Source organism: Lissotriton vulgaris, chromosome 10, assembly GCF_964263255.1.
Source record: "Lissotriton vulgaris chromosome 10, aLisVul1.2, whole genome shotgun sequence".
NCBI classification, from domain to species: Eukaryota; Metazoa; Chordata; class Amphibia; order Caudata; family Salamandridae; genus Lissotriton; species Lissotriton vulgaris.
This window is the reverse complement of record NC_141698.1, coordinates 999,992,635-1,000,015,096: the sequence shown is the minus strand read 5'-3', so window position 1 is coordinate 1,000,015,096 and position 22,462 is coordinate 999,992,635. Positions and strand designations below refer to the sequence as shown.

General features: G+C 45.9%; 1 protein-coding gene across 3 annotated transcripts in view; it reads left to right on the top strand.

Moving 5' to 3' along the window:
• PHKA1 (phosphorylase kinase regulatory subunit alpha 1) overlaps positions 1–22,462 on the top strand; it is a 1,293,387-nt gene that overhangs the window by 617,869 nt on the left and 653,056 nt on the right. For 2 of the 3 annotated variants that reach the window (XM_086942009.1, XM_086942008.1), the window contains exons 18-19: positions 11,310–11,485; positions 15,471–15,647. In XM_086942009.1, coding sequence (XP_086798135.1) covers positions 11,310–11,485; positions 15,471–15,647 — 353 coding nt within the window. The remainder of the gene's footprint in view (positions 1–11,309; positions 11,486–15,470; positions 15,648–22,462) is intronic. The other variant, XM_086942010.1, reaches the window with a different exon arrangement.

The following is a 22,462-nucleotide window of genomic DNA, read 5'->3' as shown; positions in this document are numbered from 1 at the left end:
GCAATATGCAGCTCAATAGAGTCTCTTCCAGATAAGGCATCACCAAAGGTAAGTAACTTGTTCAACATGGCATGGTTGGGGTCTTGAGTGCTATGCCTGAAGGCACTGCAACTCTGGTAATGGCTGGACCTCCAAGGACTTTTCCTGATGGTGAACTGCCTGGCAGGACCGGTGAACACCAGGGCAGATGGTAGCCGTTAGTACTTAATGGAAAATGATTGGCAGTTGCACCCGGAAGATCGTTGAATGCCAGGGCATACGAGCTCAGTCGTCAGCACATAGTGGATCATGTGTGGCAGTTGCACCTAGAGTTGGAGCAAGGTCTCTTCCGTGAATGGGGACAACTTTGGCTCAATTTGTTTGCCACTGCTGAGAACACGCAATGTTAGCACTGCTGCACGTTGGAGTTTCCGCGGTGTCTCCTGCTGAGAGATGCTTTCCACCTCTAGTGGAGCTCTGGACTTCTGTATGCCTTCCTGCCAAAACTACTCCTGCCCCTAGTTCAGCAGATCAAGATCGAGCTGGCTCAAGTCATTCTTGCGGCTCCGGGTTAAGCACAGGGAGTATGGTATCCAGAACTCCTGGGCTTGAGCATCTGTCATCTGATCAGGCTGCCTCTCCATGAGGATCTGCTATCACAGCAGCAAGGCAGGGTTCTGCTCCCAGGCCTACACAATGTCCAACTTCGTGCTTGGAGCCTGGGCAGCGACAGCTGAACATCTTCGGATTGGGATGGTGAGTCCTAAGGGGAGTTTTAAAGGTTGAGAGTAAGGAGACATGGTGCAAATGGCCTGGAAGAGGGGTTCAGTAATGTGATTAGAATACATTAAACTAATGGCACTGTGAAGTTGTGGAGTGAGTTTGTTTTGTTAATGAGCGTAAGTTGTGGATTTCTTGTTCGAAGATCACATGAGGGGGGCATACCTGTTATTGCTGGATATTGAAAAGTAGAATTTTTTAAACCTGCTCCTTTCTTGGTTAAAATTCCAACTGCAACAGATAAATTTGAAAATGCCTGGTGGCCTGTACAGCGAATCTGTCCCAGATTTTATTTGATTGAAGAGATATTTATTGAAGGAATTACTTGATGATCTTGCTCTTTTGTGTTTGAATATTTTTATTGAGATTTCAACTTATAGTCACATTACAAATCGTTAAGTTTAGGAGGGTAAAAGAAATAAAAAACACCTTTTTGAGTCATGACAATGATCATGCACAGCAACAACAATTATACATTACAGTTGTCTCATTTCTTAGCTGCTGATGCACGGAAGGAAAAGGAAATATACAAATCATATAACAGTTCCTCATAATGCTTTGTACCGAAGTGTTTCCCATCTCTACAGAGCTATGGGTCATCAGCTAAAAGGAAGATGGCGCCTAGGTATTGAATCAACGGTGCATGCTGCAGTGTCGTGGCCTTTCGTGTGCTGCTAGTGTGCGCCCAGCGGGGTGTCAAAAGAAAGTGGGGGGCAGGTCGTTATCTGGATCAGTTGTGAATAAGGTGTATTTCGCATATGCGTGCCAACTGGGACCCAGCGTTTGTCATATGTGATGGTTCCTCACTCCACCCATCATAGCAAAAAGACCTGCTATGTAGAGTGGCCCCTCAAATATAGGTGTGAGTGTTGCCAACCATTTAAGGAACAAACGTATGACATTCTATGCGATGGTTTTCGATCAGTGTAACTATTGTGTCCATTAATGAACTCGGCAGGATACCGCTAACGTGGTCAACTAGGGGGGGAGAACGAATATATGGGTTAAATAGCGAAAAGGGTCAGTAACAATGTTAGGAAAAGAATACAAAAAAGCACTGTTCTGGGGTAAATCTAAAGGGGTGTATAGGCAGGTATTGTGTTGATATGTGTCAATACATGTACGGTATTGTCCCCAGGTGTAAGGGTGGCAGTGTGGGGATGGGTGGACGTATCTTCAACACGGTTATGGTCGGATGTCGGTATCCAGTCTTGCATATGGGGGGCGGGTCTGAGTTACTTGTTGGCGGCATGTGATCGGTATCTTGTGTCGTATGCGAGGCATGCTATTGTCTGCTAGAATCAAGTCACCTCCCCTGGATGCGCTATCTTTCTTCTTGTCAGTCATTTTAATGACTCTCAAACAGGCAAACGTCTACGTAATTCCCTGCTCAAGACACACCTGTCGAAAGGATTTAAAAGTGTCATCCCAAGGTTGCGCTATTGGGACGGCTCTCAGTCCCGCCGTCTCCTCCCTGTGAAGGGTCGCACTTTCCGCTGCCGCCCAGTTATTGAAGGAGGTGCACCAATGTTTGATTTGTGGTGGGTCCCTGCTCTACCAATGCTTGATGATGAGCCTTTTAGCGGTGACAAGCCAAAATCTGGTGTGAACTTTAGTGTGGTTCATTCTTTTAAATAAGCCCAGCAAACATGCCTCCCATGTGTGTGGCATTTCCACGCCGGCCCCCTTCGTCAATAGCGACGTTACGCCGTGCCAATATGCCTGCAGCCTAGGACAGGTCCAGAGCATATGTAAAATGTCCGCACTTGGTAGTGAGCAGCCCGGGCATATGGACGTGTTTATTGCGAAATATTGGTTAATTTTGTCTGGTGACAGATACGCTCTATGTATTATATAGAATTGGATAATCTTGAACCGCGAGTTGCGTGGGATATTAACGGTTCCCTCTAGTATTCTCTCCCATTCCTTGTCTGTCCAGTCTTTGCCCCTATCTATCGCCCATTTATCTCTCAGTGGTTGGAGGGTGCGAGTTGTGTGCAATAATAGTGCCTGTGCTAACCAATGTATCACATGGGATCCATTTCCCATGACGTGCATATATTGTACCCACAAGTGTGTCTGTGGTACCTCGGTCATATCACCCCAAGCCTTTGTATACGTGCGTATCAATGATGTGTGTAACAGGAACTGCCCTGCCGGTAGGTTTGTGGTCGCCACTAGTCTGTCGAATGGAAGCAGAGCGCCATCCGTATATAGTTCAGCCATCGTGTGTATTCCGGCCTGTTCCCATCGTTCCAGAGTGGACGTGGTTACAGCCCCTCCGTCTTTGGGAGTGCCCAGCAGAGGGAGTACAGGGGCATAGGGCGTCACCGCCTGCGTGAGCCGCAAGCTTCGCGTGTAGCACTTGTGAGCCACTGCTAAATGCAATTGTGTCGGGCGAGGTAGCTTGACCAGGGGATGAAACTGTGTGAGGACCTGTGTGTGGGTCAGGGTTGAGGTGTCCGAGGTCGTGTCGGTCAGGCACTTCCCACTCAGCCAGCCAACCACCCACTGCAGCTGTGCTGCCAGGTAATATAAATCCTGTTTGGGAACCGCGAGTCCCCCCGCTGCCACTGGTGTGTAGAGTTTCGTCAGCGCTACTCTGGGTCTGCCGGTGTTCCAAATGAGTGCTCTAATCATGATTTCCAATTCTCGAAAGATGTGGTTTGGGACGTATACCGGTATATTGGAATAATAGTATAAGAGCCGTGGTAGGACAATCATTTTCGTTAGGGTTACCCGGCTGGGTACATTGAGGTGGAGCGTTTTCCAGAAGGCTATTTGCGTCTGCAGGGAAGAGATGGCTCTGACCAGGTTACCCTCTAGCACGTCCGTGGGGGACATGTATATATGGATACTCAAATATCTGAATGTGGTAGCGTGCCAAGCCAGCCGTACCCCGCCGAGTCGCACCTCGCATTCCTGCATGTCTGGGCTAAAGGAGTACACCCCAGACTTACCCCAGTTAACCTTGAGCCCCGAAAGGGCTGCAAAGGTGCTTAGGGTGTCCGTTAACGCCTGTGGCACATTTGTGAGATCTTTAATATATAGAAGCAGGTCGTCTGCATACAGTGAGACCGCATGGATACCGTCTTCCAAGGGAATGCCCCAATCCTCGCCTTGTTGTCTTAATAATTCTGCCAGTGGCTCCATTGCCAAGGAGAAGAGCAGCGGTGACAGAGGGCAGCCCTGTCTCGTGCCTCTCCGGACTCTGATAACAGCAGACAATAGGCTGCCAGTGCGGACCCGCACTGTGGGTGTCTGATACAGCAGGTTGACCATGTTTATAAAAGCCTCCCCCAATTTATATTTCTGCAGTACCTCCCGGAGGTATGGCCATTCCACGGAATCGAAAGATTTTTCTAAATCGAGCACCAAGCACCCCGACCTTGGCCATTGCTTCACTGCATACTCTTGTACTCTAAACAATCGACGAATATTGTGTGAGGTGCTTCGCTTGGGCACAAAACCATTTTGGTCGACATGCACTAGTGTTGGCGTGAAGCGGGCTAGCCGCTGTGCCAAGGTAGACGCTAACATTTTATAATCACTGTTGAGAAGAGCAAGGGGTCTGTACGAACCCAACTGCTTCCCATCTCTGCCTGGTTTTAAGAGGGAGACTAGGGTGGCCTCATTGAGTGTGTGGGGAAGGGAGGAGTCCTCTAATGCCGCCTCATACATCCGGATCAGCTCCGGGATCAGCAGGTCTGAATAGGCCTTGTAGAACTCCGCTGGCAGTCCATCTGGGCCTGGGGACTGGCCATTGGAGAGCGCAGCGATGACTACGCGGAGCTCCTCTGGTGTTATGGGCGCTGCCGTCTTCACTCTGGGCATCCCTTAACTCCGGCAGTGGTATGTTTGCGAGATATTCGGCAATGTCTGGGAGGGGGTTTGCAGATAGGAGCGGTACAGCGTATTGTAATGGGCAGTGAATGCGTCGTGTATCTCATTTTGTGTGTAAAGCATGTCTCACCTATTGTCGTGTATCGCCGTCACCGGTTTCGTTCGGTCATCCCTGCTAATCAGCCAGGCCAATAGTTTGCCAGGCATATCTCCCACATTGTGTGTGCGAGCCGAATGGGCCGCATAGTTGAGGCAGCGCAGCCTTTCCAACAATCACTCGTGTTCCGCCCGAGCTTCTATTACGTCCCCCCCCTCCGCCTCCGTCTGGTACCTGCTCTTTGTGTGGGAGGTTGGTCTCCATCTTCGTTAAGTCTTTTTCCAGCTGCCTTCGTATGTTAATCTGTGTGCCTAAGCAGGGGCCCTGATCACAACTTTGAACGGTGTCCCATTCTATCTGGAGGGTGGACGCCGTGTCCGTGTTGTCCTTCAAATAGTGTGCTATTTGTGTATGTAAAGAGTCACGGAATGGGGCGTCAAGCAGCAAGTCTGGTTGTAGTCTCCAGGTGGGGACAGGGGGATGTGTATGTGCCCATGCCAGGTCTAACACATGTGGGTTGTGGTCTGAATGTGTACGGCCCATATAATAGGTGTCAGCTACGTGTGGGAGCAAGTCGCTGGTCACCATGTACCTGTCCAAACGCACATGCAGGTCGTGGGCGCCCGAGTAGTATGAGTATATCCGGACATCTGGGTTGCGACACCGCCATGCGTCACGCAGATCCCATTGCGCGGCCCAGGCTGTGAAGGCTTTCATTACTCCCAGCACAGGTGCACTCGGCAGAGGCGGGAAGGAGCGATCTAATGCGGCGTCCAGGACGTAGTTGTAATCTCCGCCCAATATCCAGGGGAGGCCATGCCACGGGGACAAGACAGTAGAGACTTGTGCGAGAAATCCCTGCTGGTCTGTGTTAGGGGCGTATATTGACGCCAGCACTACAGGGCGTGCATCCAGTCTTCCCTTCACAACTACAAGTCTGCCCTCTCTGCCAATGTAGGAGTGTTCCACTTCTAGGGGAGTTCCCGGCCTTACCCATATCAGTGCGCCTCGGGCATAGGAGGAGTATCCCGTGGCGTAGAGCTGCCCAAGCCATCTGCGGCGTAACGTATGCACCGCCGTGTCATTTAAGTGAGTCTCTTGCAGGAGCACAATTTGGACTCTGTGTCTCTTCAAATAAGAATATATTTGGTACCTACGTGAGGGTGTGTGCATGCCACACACATTCCAAGTGTAAAGTTTAATAGCTGCCATTACGTTTGTTCAGGTGATCCCCGCCCTCCTTCCTCTCGATACCACCATTCCAGTTGCAAAAGCATTGCCTCCCAAGATTCCCCACATTCGTACATTGGATACACAATCATGATTACCTGCAATAGATGGATAAAGATACTATAAACAACAAATGTTCCAGATGGCTCAAATAAATCTGAATAACAACCATGGGGAATAATACCAAAAGGTCGGCTGCAAAACGTGCAGACGTCCAAACACTCTATCGAGATAGTCAACATTCAAGTCTTGGGGGGTTGCCACCAGCCGAGCAGGGTGGAAGCGTCTTGACCAATGAGTGAATGTATGTGTTCATTCTCCTTCCCGGGGGAGCAAATGTCGAACACAGCCGGCTCTATTGTAGGTTATGCGGGGATGCTGACAGTATGGTGGCCTGTATGCACCTCACCCCCAGCGTGTGGCAGTCGTCAGCATAAGCGATGCTGGTCCAGGAGGCCCATCGGGCAGATAATTAGCCAGCCAGATCTTGCCTGCCAGAGCAGTTACCTGTTCTTGGTCTCCTAACCCCTGTCCAGCAGTCATGTAGTTAGGATCAGTACTCACTGTGCCTCCCAGCGGGCAACCCAGTCTTCCAGGAGCGGCGCCTCTTTGTGTTATCTCAGCGCCAGTAATCAGCCGGAGCCAGACGTGGCCGGGTGTTGCGGCCTTCCCATCAGGCGTCCTGGCCCGGCGTGGAAGAAAAAGAAAGAGAGGGGGAAAGGATCAATGTGGTTTCTCAGCCGAACAGGTCCACCGTCTGTGGCGTGACAGCTGGTAGGTCCGAGGGGAGCTGGGAGTCTGGTATTCCATAGATTGCCTCATCGTCACTGGGCAGAGCTCGAGGACTGGTGACCGGGATCGATTGTGGTATTGGCAAATTGCTAATCTCCGCAACTATACGCAGTGCATCTTGCTGTTCCTGATGCATTACGTCCTCAGGTGCACCAGCGCCTGATTGTGTTTGGTCATCGGGGGCCGGTGATGCTCTATTTCGGCGCCTCCTTCTTGGGTTCTGTTCCGCTTCGCAGGATAGGTGTCTGTGGGTCTTCTGGGAGTCTTATCTGTGCCGCTGTCCAACCATGCCTCCACTTCTTCTGAGCTAGTGAAAAAATGTAAATTGTAAATTGATACTTGTATAGCGCACTACTCACCCACAAGGGTCTCAAGGCGCTTGTACGAATACCGCTGTGGAACCCATCCTGGCTTTCCCTGTGAGGCGTCCACTCCTGGGCACCTCCAAGGTGAAGGCCAGGCATCCTTAGCGTTGTGGGGGCCGTTGTGGAGATGAAGCAAGCTATTGCCTAGAGTTACAGAGTGGGACTCCATGATTGGAATAGGCACCGAGGCAAGAATTATCAGGTCCGTGGAATTTTTTAGCCCAAGACCCGCCGAGGCGGGAATTGAACCCTGGTCCCGGGCTAGACCTCTGCATCAGGGTCTGCTGCTCTAACCATTGAGCCACACTTCCCTTAGTGAAGAAGTGTGTTTTTTCGTGTGCCACCACTCGAAGCTTCGCAGGGAACAGGAGTGAGTATTTGAGACCAGGTTGCTGTAATCTTTGTTCCACCGCTAGAAAGAGTGTCTTTGGCGTTGTACCTGGACTGTATAGTCAGGGAAAAACATGATTTTGGCATTATCGATCCGGATGTCATGGAGTTTGCGCGTTTCTCTCAGGATGGAGTCCCGGTCTCTCTAATTTAGGATACGGAGGAGGAGTGGCCGAGGATTGGATCCAGTTGGAAGAGGCCTCGTTGGAACTCGGTGTGCTCGTTCCACCACGAAGTGGGGCAACAATGTTCCCTCAGGTAGTAACGTTCGTAGCCAGTCTTCCATGTGTGTCGTGGGGTCTTTCCCTTCCCATCTTTCTGGCACTCCTACTATCCGCACGTTGTTCCGTCTCGCCCGCCCTTCCGCGTCCTCTGCCCGATCTTCCAGAAATTCGACTCTGTTGAGGAGGTCTCTCATTCGTTTATCCGACTGGGTGACTCGGGGTTCGAGGTCCGACACAGTACTTTCCAAGGTGGTGGTGTGCTCCGCAAGCTTCTTGTGTTCTGCTCGCAAATGCGTTAGATCAATGGCAACTCCATCTATCTTTGTTTCCAGCGACGTGCGCGTGGATTGCACCGATTCCTCCAGCCTCTCCATGGCTGCCAGCACAGTGTCAAGCTTGGTTGTTACTTGGTCGGCCTCCGCCTGTTTTGTAAATTTGTCCATCTTGCCTCGCCGTTGCACTCCTCCAGAGCCTGTGCGTGTCCTGGTGCCTCCAGACATAGGCAGCGTCGAAGGTGTGTGCGCTATATCCGTAGAGCACAGTGACTGGTAGGCTGTCTAAGTACAGTCTCACTCTTAGAATGCCTGGACACAGAAGCGTTTGCTGGTATGGGGTGGGCGGGGATATAAATGGCGGCTGGATTCGGCATCGCAACGCCACGTGGCTGTTGAAGGGCAGTCCGATGCTATCTGGCGTGTATGAGCGAATCCGCCACTTTCCAAGAATTTCCGCCTGGTCTTTTCAGCTGGCCCTCCGGCTTTTACACTAAGTGTCCTTTAGTCTCTCCAATCCTCTATCTCCCACACCTTCAGCGGCGCAGCGCATCTGCCTTTAATGAGTCTTCCCCTTGGTCTTTGCGCTGTCCGGCAGTTGCTCCTCGTGAGTGTCCATTGCGCCTCAATCTAGCGTTATCCCTGGGCAAGGCCCGGTCGTTGCACAGTATTCGCCCTTGTGTAGGTTGTCCTGGTGCGTTACAAGGTGTGCGCCTGTGCCACTCCCAGCCTTAGCCGCAATGTCCCTCCATCATATGAGGCGCTGCACTGTCTGTGGCAGACCCCCAGTGGTCTACTCACGATCCTGGGGCTCCTCGGTGACACCTCCTGTCTGCCTCACGCAGGGGCTCCGACGTCTTCTGCAGGCCGATGAGCGCTCCTCCAGCCAAGCACCTCACGCTGAAAGAGCGACACCAAATACGCCACCTGTGCTGCCCAGCCGGGAAATAATCGGGGGTTTACAGTCAGGGGAATTATCTCCCTTCGGCAGGCTGTGTGGCGGGGCTCGGGTATCGCGGTCCTTTTCCGCCGTGTCTACCTCCCGCAGTAGGCCTCACTTTGCGGCCTTGCTCTAGGCCTCGGGCTCGCGTAGATGCGGTAGGCTGTGGGGTCCGGACTGCTGGCACCGGGGTATGGGCCAGCTGTGCTCGGTATTGGCGGAGAAATGTCCCGGTGAAGGGGAGCTCACGCCGGAGCTCTACCCGAAGACGTCCAGCCTCGCTGCGTTCATAGCCACGACCCCCTTGATGATCTTGCTCTTGATGCTTTGTGTGCACTTTTCTCCTGCGGCAAAACAAAAATAATGAGCGGATTTCTTGTGTTAATTTCAGCTACTTATAAATATTCTGGGGTGCAATCTAGCCCATCACTTTGTTGCTCATTGTGCCACCTTGGACAGGAATTCAGACATATGCTAATGATTGTGGGTCCAGCTGAAACAGGAACGGCCAATCCCGTCCGCCAGACGTGGTCACCTCTGAATGGGGGACACAAGCATCCTCAACCAGTATCAGCCTATTTGTCCCTCACCAGTATGGTCCAGCTCTTTTAAGCAATACATATCTTTATACAAAAGGGAAGATATGGTCTAGTTGCTAAACTGCTATCAAGAACTGATCTAGTCCTGGGAGGGAGGGTATGGTAATCTGCCTGAAGAAACACTATAAATTGTATTTTCCAGATCTGGTTTGCCTAAAACGGTTTCAAAAATAGATTTGTATAGCAATTGTATACAGGGTTATGTAGTGAAGATGTAGGGAAATAAAATCCTTAAATGAATCAAAATGAAACTTCAGTCAAAACAAAAGGCAATTTTTGTAAATCTTGGCCCCAACATCCTCAGAACCATTCTCAATTCATTAGTAGTTGCAGAGTGTTACATGTTGCAAAACGGAATCATTTAGGGATGTCTTAATTGTAAAGATGTCCCGTGCATGCATGGCTTTAATCATGCACATTCCATTGAGTAGTTTGTAAATGTAAGTGATCAGGGCTATACCTGTGAGTTTAAAAAAACGATAATTGACGGAGGCGCACATTGAGCTAGGAATATAGCCATCAGTGTGGAATTCAGACGTATAAAATTCAAGTCTCTTCACTGCATTAACTGCACTAAAGGAAGGTTGGAGAATGTGGGTAGGAGGACTCCCCGAGTTGTGTGAGATGCAAGGTGGGAAAAGCAGACCTCCAAATAAAGTAACACAAATATTGTTGTGGTGAGATGGAACGTAAACATCGGCCCTATACAGGCACTGCTGAGATTTATTAAAGATAGGGAAATTGCAAAAGTGTGTTAGTCTAAGATTATGAATTACTAGTGCTGATAGTAGCCAAGAGAGAGGGTCTCATGACCCAACAAGGTCCATATGGCTGAAAGGAACATACATATTTATGTTATATATAAAAACGATGGGTGCTCTAGGAAGTGACTTAGGGGGCGGAACACTTCTTATAAAGGAAAGCATTACCTTCCCGCTGGCCAAATCTTGGTATTCTCTGTAAGAGTTTTAACTCTGCAGTTTTAAATTCAATCGATTACCATTGAACAAAATTGTGTTTAACGAGTTGCAGGAAAATAGCAGCAAAATATAAAACCCACTTGATTGTACATTATAACAATATTGCTTTAAATGTTTTCAGGAAAATGCTGATAAAATTATTTAAAAAAATTAAGCAGCATGTTTTTTGCATGATCAAGCTTTGTGAACACACATCTGTGACTTAAATCATCACTACTAATGAGGCTGTGTCCCATGGAGCACCTGAAGGGTGAACCCATATCTGTTACTTTTGCTTGCCACAGGTGCTGTTTTAAAGTGCCAGTATCACTATCTACCATTCATGCAGTGCTCTCTTAGTCATGTGACCACCTTGTTTGTTTTGACATCCATAATTAATCCTGCCTAATTTCAAGGTAAATTGAAAAAGCTCAGGTTTTTTTGTCACCCTGTTGGGGAATCTTTTGATTGAAGAAGGAATCCCTGACACTGGCTTCGTAAATGGAATTCTGAAGTTAGAAGAAGGAACAACGGTGGATTCTTATGATTAAGTGATTTCACAACTTATGTAATAGACGGTGCTTGCCTTCAATACCATAACTGCCTCGGGTCCTTGGCCATGAAGAAAAAACATTGCTTTAGTTAGTGGGGAAACAGAATGAATGTTTCAGGAAGAAGCAGTTTGTGTTAACGAGACCCATATGATTGGATTAGCAGGTTGTCGTAGGTGTCAGTATGGAGAGACAAAGGACAGAGATGAAGGAGATTTGTGGAACATGCGCTAGCATTTGGTGGAAAATGCTTACTATTAACCTTCATTTTTAATGTATTTTGTTTAGGACTCAAACAGGTAAGCTGTCAGAGTTCCTGACTACCTCGTGCCGCACTCACCTGAGCTTCATGGACCCTGGGCTGGAGGGTAAGGCGTATGATGATTCTCATGATGTCAGCAACGGGCACTGCACTGAGCTAGATGCGGAAGACAAGATGCATGGCTTTTCCTTATTTGATGATGGTAAGGATGGGTGGGTGTTTTACCATATCTACTACTGTATAGGTCGCTTTTGTTATAATGCAGTAATCATTAAGGCTGTTTATTAGGGCCCTCCTTCAACTCCAAGTCACTTGTCATTCTTAAGGAAGTTTCTTTAGAGAAGCGCTGGTCACAGCTGCTTTTATTGCTTATCTAACAGTGTTTCAAGGCCCACTTGTTGAGCTAGGCTTTCTGACCGCTCATACAATCTTTCCAATGTTGTATGCCTTTTAACTGGCCTCTATAAACATATGTAAGCCCTCTTAGGAACTTGTAAAAGGATGGAACAAACTAAGATATTGGGAAGATGTTGGTCAATGGGATCTTCATTGAGCTAAGATATAGTATTAACTGTATGCGTGCTGTCCTGTTTATCTCACTACCATCTCAGTAGAGCGCATGACACTTTTTAAAAAGCCACTAATTTGGAGGCCATTCAAATATTTGATCCTCAAGCTAGCATACGGTGCATTAATCTCAGAACATGAGTAGACTCCCATCCCTTCTTGAATTGAGTATCGCCAGACAGTGCACTTAACTTAATGTGTATTTGTAACGTGCACGTTCACCCGAGCAACAAGGCATCTTGGCGCTGAAATAACATATTGTTACCCAACTCAATGGTACTCATTTTATCGACCTCCAATGGATGAAAGGCTGAGTGGACCCGCCGGGATTTGAACCTGTGACCATGAGGTCGAACACAGGCCCCTGCAGTGGATGCATTAATCCACTGAGCCACCAGACCCGTCTTTATTTCTAGTTCAGTGCAGATATCCCCAGAAAGCGAGTGGAAAACTGTATAGACGAACAGTGTCAGGTTAGGAGATTCTATTTTCTTTTGTGTGATGCATTCTGGTCAAATACAGCCGGAAAATGCTCTAAAAAGTATACCACAGATACAGTCCCATTCTACTTAAATATTTACATATAGAAGACAAAGCAGTGTACGTAAACTTAACCCCTTCCATGCTGGGCCGTTTCCGCCGCTGTGCGGTAAACAAAAGAACAGGGCGGGGCCGTGACGAACCCCAGCCGTCATCAGCACACGAGCGCCGCAGAGCGTGACGGCTGGGGTTCGCCACCAGCATGGAAGGGGTTAAACAAAAATAAATATTTCAAAAACTCTCTGGGCGAGATGATATAAATGCACATGGTTTGCTTTTGAGTTTCATCTTAAAGACATCAATTGACATTCCTAACCCTGCCTCTGTGGACATGTCTATGTCAAAAAGCTCTATCAGTGTAGACTTTGCTTACTAAATAACTTCACTAATAGGCAGAATATCATGCTGATAATGAAGAGAAAAAGGCTTGTGTAGTCCGTACAGGGAATTCTGAGAATAAGTGTGCAAATCTAGGATTATTATGAAGACTAAAATCTTTGCCTCTTTAAAATTAATTTTAAATTCATGCCACCTTTATTAAATTCTTAGGCCAAGAAGAAGTTCCCATGATATTATTGTTGTGTTCACATATTCGTGTCCTTTCGTAGACGGTCCTCTGTCAGCACAGTTATATTTGTATGCCCAGGGGTTACCAGATATTGCAATTCCAAGTTCGCTCTACCTGTGATAGTGTGTCGTTCTCTAAAAAGAGAAAGCTACAGATGTTCATACTTTTTTTTTTTTTTTTTTAAAGAAAAGGGCTCCAGCATCAGGGAGAACACTAACAATGCTGATGCTTATCTGACATGGCTACTTGGGATTTGAAAATCTTTTCATTTTACTGATTAGAATACTATTACTTAGAAATCATGAAAGGTATAGAGCCGTAAAGTTGCAAAAATGTGCATGGTGTATAGGAGAGAGAGAGGTGTAGGAGACAAATGCCATAAATGCTTTGCAGTGGCATTATTCCTAATTTCTTACTTCTCTCCCAAGTGGTGTTTGAAATCAGTATGATCCATAGTCAGTCCTGATGTCGGCCGTACTTGAAACGTTTAATTTATTTGAAGGACTGCGAGACAATTGGTGCATTTTAGGATACATAAACATTTTATGTCTAATATCTTCTACCCATGAATTCTTTTTAATCAATTGACCTAATTAACAGCAGATCCCACACTAAGTTGAACTAATGTGTGGATGTATCCTCACCATCATTGCAGGTACTATGCCTGGTAACATTTCAATTTCGCTTGGCTTGTAGTGTCCCTGTGTGGGTGATATCAATGATTTGGGGAGTTAACTTTGTGGTGAGTTTTCTTGTGTTGAATTAATAATTAGCATGTTGCTAGTTTACTTTTTTACGTTTTAATAAGATAGCTAATTATTGTTGAAAGTAAAATGGAATATTTATGTCCGGAGTTGTGCATTAAACCTGCTTGCATTTTCAACAGGCGCTGATGAGTGAAAATTGCATGGCTTGAGCATACACAGTTCCATTGCACTTTCTGTAATAAGGAAAAACTTGAAAACAACAATAATACTTCTAACCTGGAGCACTATTAAACAACGTCTCCATCGAGCTCTGGAACAGTTCTCTAGGACTGCAATTTAGAGTTTGAAATGTAGTCGTTTACATGGGTGAAATCTGTCAGACACATGGAGAAGCATTTTTTTTTATAAAGTCTGATGATTAATTTTGAGTACTATTGAATTTGATGATACTTTTGTGTACTGCATCTATTAAAATGTATAAAGTCCATTCTAATTGACATGCTCCAAAGCACTCCTGACATAGTACTGCTTGTGATTAGGAGTCCAATATCGGGACATGAATTCAAAAACGCCTTAGTGCTTTTTCTCTTATATTTGCAAACCCAGCAGTTGGCTACATGCTCGATGAAGACCTTGTATGATTATTGCTTTGCAGTCTGTGTGTGGCCCTTATTCTGTACGTGTGGATACTTGCATGTTGTGTGTTGAGCTATGTAAAATGTGTTGCTGGAAGCATTAAATATCTTGTTTATAAGATGTAATTTTCCAGTGTTTTCGCTCAGATGCTTTTCAAATATTTTCTTTTCTGAAAGTGCAAGTGTATTTTCATAAAGAATGCATTTTTTTTCTGCAATAGTTTTTAAAGTAATATTAAATCTGCCAGGAAAGGTTGCATTACTATCCTGCACCACTTTAAGTTTAGGTGCCCGAGTCGAGGTTTCATTGGTGGTCGCAGTTGCACTTCCAGAGCCTTGTTTGGCTTCACAGTCATTCCACTGAGGGTTAAAGGTGACACTACCTTAAATGTTGCAAGATCAGCTGGTCTAGTGTATGCGAACCACCATTCTTTAAGGAACACTAGTTGGCTGGCAGTCGTCCTGCAGGCAAAGACTGTTCTTTCTCCCTCCGCAGGTTTTTCAAAGTTGATAGTTTACTTTAAATGTTGATAGCTCAGCCACCTGATATGGTTTTACTTATCTGTCAAACTTAATGACACCTTATGTCTGTGAGAGACCACCATGAAATGGTGATGGGTCTTCATTAAAAGGTAAGCATAATGTCCATAACATGCTTAGAAATCAGGAATCCAGGCACTAGAGAGAGGAAGTATTTCCTCTTAGGTTGCCTGGTGTTAAGAAATAGAGCACAGTTGGTTTTAAAGGGTCACAGGAATAAAAAAACATGAAAAGAACACAAGATCTTTCTAATTTGAAGAATTGACTACAGGGCTCGGTAAGTTGTGGAGCAACATATAGTAATTCTAGGCTCCAATCTCATGTGGTGATCTTATAATGTTCAAACAAAACAATGCCTATTTGCAAGACCAGCCTAAGACTGGCAGCACAGTGCATGAACAGTACATCTTGAGAGGAAGCTTCAGTTCAAGCAAGAAGCCACCTATAAGTCTAGTTATCCTTAACAAGAACCAAAACTAGCTAGCAAGTTTATTTATATTGTATTCACAATGCATACTCAATGAGTGGAAATCTTCTTTGGTTTTATTGCCCAGAATTTCATTTTGATTTATACCGTTCACCATGTCAATATTTAAAAGTTGTGAATTATATTTTATATTTCTCTTTTAGATGATATGGATGATGAAGTTACTCAATATTTAGACCAGGTTTTGGAACGAACCGCTCCCAAATCTCATCTTCCCCCCACTGCTCAGAAAGGAGGGCTTCATCGGTTCCGGGCAGCTGTGCACAACACCCGTGACATTATGTCTCTAATGTCAAAGGCTAAAGAACTGAATGTGCAGAGTAAGTGTAAATTTACTCTACTTCTCCACACTGATTCCTCTTCCATTTCCTACTTCATCATATTATGCGATTTCCTCAATCCGTCTAGTTAGCATGTGTTTTAATCTAGTAGACTCCCTCTAAGATTCTATGTACCTGTATTATGTGAACAGTGTTCACTAACTTACTGCAAAATTATTAACGAATATTTAAATATTTTTTTTAATGTTTATGGGCCTGGCTTAAATGTTGGCGGATTAGTTACTCCATCACAAACAAAACGGATATTTGTCTACCTCCTTACAAGTGCATTATGTCCTATGGCACCTGTAATATAGCAGACAGCATGTCTGTCACCTCTGTGACGGAGTTACCCATCCGCCAAACTCTAAATTAGGACCTATGTCTAATTATCTAGAAATGTTAGTCTAGTCTCATATTAATATTTAAACTTTGGTTGTGTAAATGGTAACTAAAATTTCATAATCTGTTCCGTAGTATCCTTCATTGTTTAGGTTTATTTGATATTGGTTCCCATTCGGAAAGAAGAATGGGCTGAGTACTTGAATTAGCAGATAAAAAACAAAGAAACGCGGTTTGGTAAACTTTGTATAACACCTTACAGTGGAGTTCAACTGAAAGAGGAGTGAATCAAATATTTATTTGAAGGAATACTGTTTCCATACTATTCATTTCCAAAATTGTAAAATTAAAAATTTGAAAAGAAGGCTTGGGTGACGTATTTACTATGCAGTTCTCTCACAAGTATGATTTACTTTGAGAGAAGATAAACTATAGAAATTCTAAGATGTAAAAGTAAATAAAGTTGCATTGTCAAGGAAAAAACCTTTCTTTCATTGTGCATTAGTGCCATTGTATACTATCTTTGAATACAATTTACCAGCAATAAAAGCTTACATACTCTAAATTCTGGGCCCCTTTGACTACAGTGTGATAAGCAGGTAGGTTTGAACAAGTCTAATTGTGGGTTTATATGGAATGTTAGCCTAAAGAATTTTGTAGTCTGACTACCTGATACTCCTTGGCATGTATTATTATTACGCAGTATCTGTCAACCACCTCAAAAAAGGAAAAAATATTGCAAGTTTGGGGATATTTCTGTCATTTTACTTCCAGTATGTGTTAGATGAATTTCACTGGGACAAAGAACGGTGGTTGATACTTCTAAGTGATTCACATCAAGTCAGCCCATACCATTAGCATTCATGTGTTTCATCAGGTAAGGGCAAGAAGATTTTCACCTCAATCACAGGTCCATTAGTAATAGGAGGGAACCTCCACATACTTGTGTGTGCTTTAAAACATAACTCTGCAGTGATTTCAGTGGGTTGGAGGGACTGTCCCCATCTGGAGAGGTTTGCTTTGGAGACCTGGGGTGAGGAAATGCCTGGCGGTATAGACATCACTCATTTAATTACTAACACATTTGTACAGCCAATAGATCGTAGGTACTTATTGACAACATCTTAGTAGTGAGGAGGTTCCTGAACAAGTTTGAGGAAGTAGATCACTGTCAGACCATAGATTGTGCACATGTTCCTTGGATTGAAGACAACACACAAGAGGGAACATAGGCTCCAACTACACTTCTGAGTCCTTTGGTAAACAGCTGTACAAGTAAGTGTAAAGTATCAATTTAAGGAATATATTTCCTTAAATACCATTAAGAAAGCAAGGAGGGCAATGGTATGAGGAGCCCTGAAGTCTTTCACTCAAGATCAATTTATTCCTGAGTCATCCTACTTAAAGAAAGTTGAGTGTTAAAAATCACAGTGCTAGTGCTGTTAGATCCTGAGATTAGTCAAAAGTTACCCACCTGCTGTAGTAATCCATGTCCTGCATTCTCTGTTAGAATTGTTATCTTACATTTCCACTGTAACGTTCCAGGCACTGATGAGCCATTCTCTACTGGGCGATAATTCTCTTTCTCGTAAAGACTCATCTAACAGCAGGTTCCTCATTGACCCTCCCACCTCCTCATTCATTGAAATGGTCTTATCACATAAAAATATCCCAATTTAGGAATCTGCACACTGGTCATCACAAAATGTCAAGAAAGCAACTGTTGTCAGTGCGCATTCTTTGAGCCTATATAGACCCACGCACATCACATCCGTTGTGGAATGATGTTGATGCGGATCTGCCACTGTGCAGGGCACTGGTGAAGATTTTCACCATTCAGCCTGATGCCTGGGGGAGTATTCAAAAGATGAGATATCTGGCGTTACATATAGTCTCTACCATAAACAGTGAACTGAAGGTAAATAGCTTGTTATTCAAGACCTTTATAGTGATAAAAGCTGATAAACTAAACTGGCACACCCATGTTTTTTCATTAGAGTGGCAAATTGCAGTTGTAGCGATGTCCATACTTCCAGGAATGTTACACCTGCTCACTATCTACCTGAAAAACTAAAATATCACAAATTCCCCAAGAAGCCTGTCTTAGTTGCATATGGTCAGGAGAGAAAGAGTATTAGTCTGCAGCACATTGTCCTTGCATCAAAGATGGGAGAGTGGGGCAAACTGTATGTTTTGTTTGCTATTATCCAGCAGAACACCTTGTTAACTTGATTGGATAAGTGAAGACACTGAAGTGACGTTTTTAATAGTTCACTCTCCAACAGACACATGTGGAAAGTCATCTGGTAAACCATGCAACCTCTATATTTTCTAAGGTGGTTAAAACTATTCAAGAGGTCTGGGATTTACTGGAGAAAACATTACCTTTAACTAGCCTCCCATCCCAGTATTTCACACCTCATCTTTAAAATGGGATTTGATAGATGGAAAGAGACAAGATGTTCTAAACTACAAGACCTACTTGAGAGTGGAGCAATCAAGTCCTTTCTGCAACTTATAATGTTTTGTACCCGAGACTCCAAAATTGCTCTACATTGCTGAATGTAATATGTAGGTGGAATGCAGCTATGTCTGTACTCTATTGACACATTATACACTTGGTGGGTTTGTGGTGCTTGGAGCATTTCTGCAACTCCAAGACCTGCGAGGACTGCTGCTCGATGCATCTCAAAGCACTGAGGGAGCGCTCCCTCAAGCTCCTTGATGCCTGACGTCGGTCGACTCTTTGATGCTAGAGATCATGATCTTGCATAAGAGTCCAGGGCTAATCTCCAAGCCTTTCCGGTGGCTGTCCTAACGCTCCAAGTCATTGGGTAAGTCAGGTAAGTCGCACAGACACAAGAAGTTCTGCTCCGCGCTCCCCAAATTTTCCCGGAGACTGAGCACCCCCGGCCAGATGAATGAGTTCTATGAGGACTTACGCCTCATATTTGGGCAACCTGGCCCCTCTGGAGTGCCTTCGGGCCCTATCGTTGCGGGAGGGGCCCCTATTGGACCCATGCCAGTGAGTTTGCCCTCTGCGCCAGTTGGGGCCCATGGATCCCCTGCTGGATCCAGAGCAGAGCCGCTGTATACACCTTCTTCGGTGCCCGCTCCAGTTACTATTCCTCTTTGCGGCGCCACCCTCCTTGTTATTCCCTACTCCGATACAGATCTGGATTGGTGTCATTCGACTCTGGCACTGACCGTGTCCATGCTTCCCAGAGCGGACCAGTTCCTTATTTGTCTGATAGGCCTGGCGAGGGAGACGAATGGGAGGATTCTATTGACCCTTATGGTTACCAGCTACCAGATGAGGAAGAGTACAACGTTTATGAGGAACTTGCAGAGGCCAGTTGGTAAGACCCCTCATCTGACAATGGCCTAGTTTCTCCTCCTACTGTGGCTGTGGAGAAGGGAGCCTCTTTTGCAGTGGTGGTGCGTAGAGCAACTGAGGTCTTAGACCTTCAGTTGCTCACAGTGGCGGTCAAGACGAGCATTTTGACTGAGGTGCTTCAACCAGGAGTCTCCCCTACTCAACTCCTTGTTGCCTTCAGTGAAGCTCTTACAGATGTCCTACTAGGGCCTGGTTCAGTCCCTGCACAGGTGCTTCTTTGCATAGGACGATTGCCTGCCGTCATCGCCTTCTCCTGTTGACCCCAGTTTCCATACCCAGCACCCCACCCTGGAGAGCTTTGTGGCCAAGCCTTCACATCCAAAATTAAATGCAGCCTGTTCTCACCATATAAGGCATCAAAGAGGCTGGCTAACTTTGGCAGGAAGCGGTTCTCTTTGCCAGCTTAGTACTGTGGGAACTCCGCATGCCTATTGGGTCATTATTCCCATACGATATGGGACTCAGTTGCGCAAGTTCTGCCAGTGGTCTCAGAGGAGGGCAGTTGCTGCCAGGGGTCTCCGAGGAGGGCCCAGCCATATTCAACCAGGCTATTGCCAGTGGGTAAGATGCAACTAATTTCACCAGTAGGCGTGGGTCCGACATGACTGACTTGCTGGCCAGGGTGAGTTCATAGTCAGTGGCCTTGCGGTGCCATGAATGGCTTTACAGGGGATGTTCAGGCTTTCCTCTTAGACATGGCATTTTGAAATCTTGTGCCTTTTTGGAGAGAAGGCGGACCCACGCTGGAGCGCTTTAAGGACAGCAGAGCTACCGCAGGTCCTTGGGCCGTTCTACGGCTTCTCATCATCGCCAGTCTGCCTTCTGCACATTTTGTGGCCACGTAAGGGGCCTATAACCCATCCATACCAGCCACCACACCAACATGCTTCCCAGCCTTTTTGTGACTGAGAACGTGGGTCCCACCGGACAGGTAACCAGCGGTTGGGTCAGTCCACCACCCTTACGGAGCAGTGCTGCCTCCAAGCATCTTTAGTTTGACCTTCAAACATCATGGCCACGCAGTTGAAGCCAGGATACGCCATCACCTGCCCCACTGGTGGTCAGTGACATCAGATCAGGTCATACAGATCTTTCAAATCTTGGTCCCAGGTAAACAAAACTTGGGCCAGAGTGTGCATTTTTAACTTCTTTTTCAGGAAGAGGTTGAGAAGGTGCAGGTCTAGGATAGGACAAAGTACTTCCTTCTTCTTAGGCACCAGAAAGTAGTGGAACTAACAACCATGTACCCACTTCAATCTACTTCTGATGCAGGCACCTTCTCCATGGCTTCCTTGGCCAAGAGAACCTGTACTTCTTGACGAAGCATGGAGAGATGGTCCTCAGTCAGCCGGTTGTAAGTGGGTGGTGGGGTATTCACAAATGGGAGGGAGTAGCCCCTTTGAAATGAAATGAAATGAAAAATTGCACTTATATAGCGCGTAACTAGTGCAATTTTTCATTTCAAAATGTAAATTTTGCTTGAAGATACAAAAGACTGAGAAGGCAGACTGAGAGGCAAACTGAAGGACATGAGGGTTGAGGAGGAGCAAAATAGGAAGCCAAAAAGGCTGACAAGATCTTTAGTAAATCATCTTTAACAGAGAAGGATCTTCACCTCAAAACGACTCTCTCTGAGAGATATCTAGGGAGACAAGGTTGAGTAAAGGAGATGGAAAACATCAACATCACAATTTTCTCCAGCAGTCCCCATCAACAGCAAAAGTCACGATGTTGATGGGGACTGCTGGTGGAATTTGCGTTGAGGAATTGAGCAACAGCATTTTACTCCTCTTAAAGATCGAATAGTCATTGGGCATTGTTAATGCATTTTTTATCGACAATGGGCAAATCTGACGGCTAGTGTCTCATTCGCTGTTGCATAGACTGATGGCTACTTAGTTACCAGCAACATCAAACTCTTCCATTGCTATGTGAATTCAATCAATGCATCGGACAGCAGTGGTGCAATCTCCGGGACTGAACTCATTGGCACACTTCTCTATGTCACCAAGATCTATGCCAAGGTTCTCAATGTTGCCTTTTGACAAACTAAGACTTGTTCTTCAGAAGACGTATCTACCATCGGGCTCTCCAAATTTTGTCATCCCAGTGAAGAATCTAAGTTTCAGTATGACCTCTTAATCTGCCTTCACCACTAAGGATAGTCTTGCAACCGACTGCCATGTTGTCCATTAGGAAAACTGCACTTCCATCCCAAGTGACATCAAGGTGCAGATCTTTATCTGACGACTCCATTCAATTCTCACTTGGATGATGATACCCGGGAGGGCCTAATTCAGAGGCAAGATGGCCGCTGACAGGCCGTAATGAGTAGTCGCACTCTTACCTCTCTCCCAAAGACATGGGCTATAGCTGCCGTTGCCTGCTGCTGATAGAACTTCTCTCCTGAATTTGCGTGTTACTGCTGTCGCTGCCTGCTATCGAGAGAAAGCTGAGAGAATGATGGACTATTCTCACACTATCTTGAAAAATTACTATTTATGAAATTATTCTTAGAGAACTATGCTCTGGACACTTAATTGGATTCTGCGGCTACTGTGGCCCTTTGCCCCGACTGAAATAAGGCAAGCTCGTTCACGTATCTTTGACCTTATCAGCGGGGGTGGCAGGCAGTGCTGGTCGAATTTAAGACGAGCCATGGCGCCGAAAACTCAAAAAGCACCAATGGAGCAAAAGGAACAAAAGGAACAAAAGGAGCAAAGAGAGAAGGACAAGGAGAAAGCTGTCTTTAGTGACCCGGGTGTACCGGCGGCTAACCTGAGGACAAAGACACAGTCCCGTAGACCTATTGAAAAAAATGCTCAAAAGAATGTCGATGAGTTTAAGCTAACTGACAGCAACGGAAAGGTAAAAGAAAAAAAGGAAAAGGAAAAAGGTACTGGAGGTAAAAAAAAACAGTAAGGTTCCACGGAACGATGATGAGCAGGGCACCAAAGAAACTACACTACGCTAGCCTACCTCGCTTGAGTCCTTTGCCCTAATGGTAGCTCTGTGCTCGCCAAGTCCACGGCCAAGTTTGCATCCTTCCACCGTCGTGGCGGCCGGAGGCGCGCAC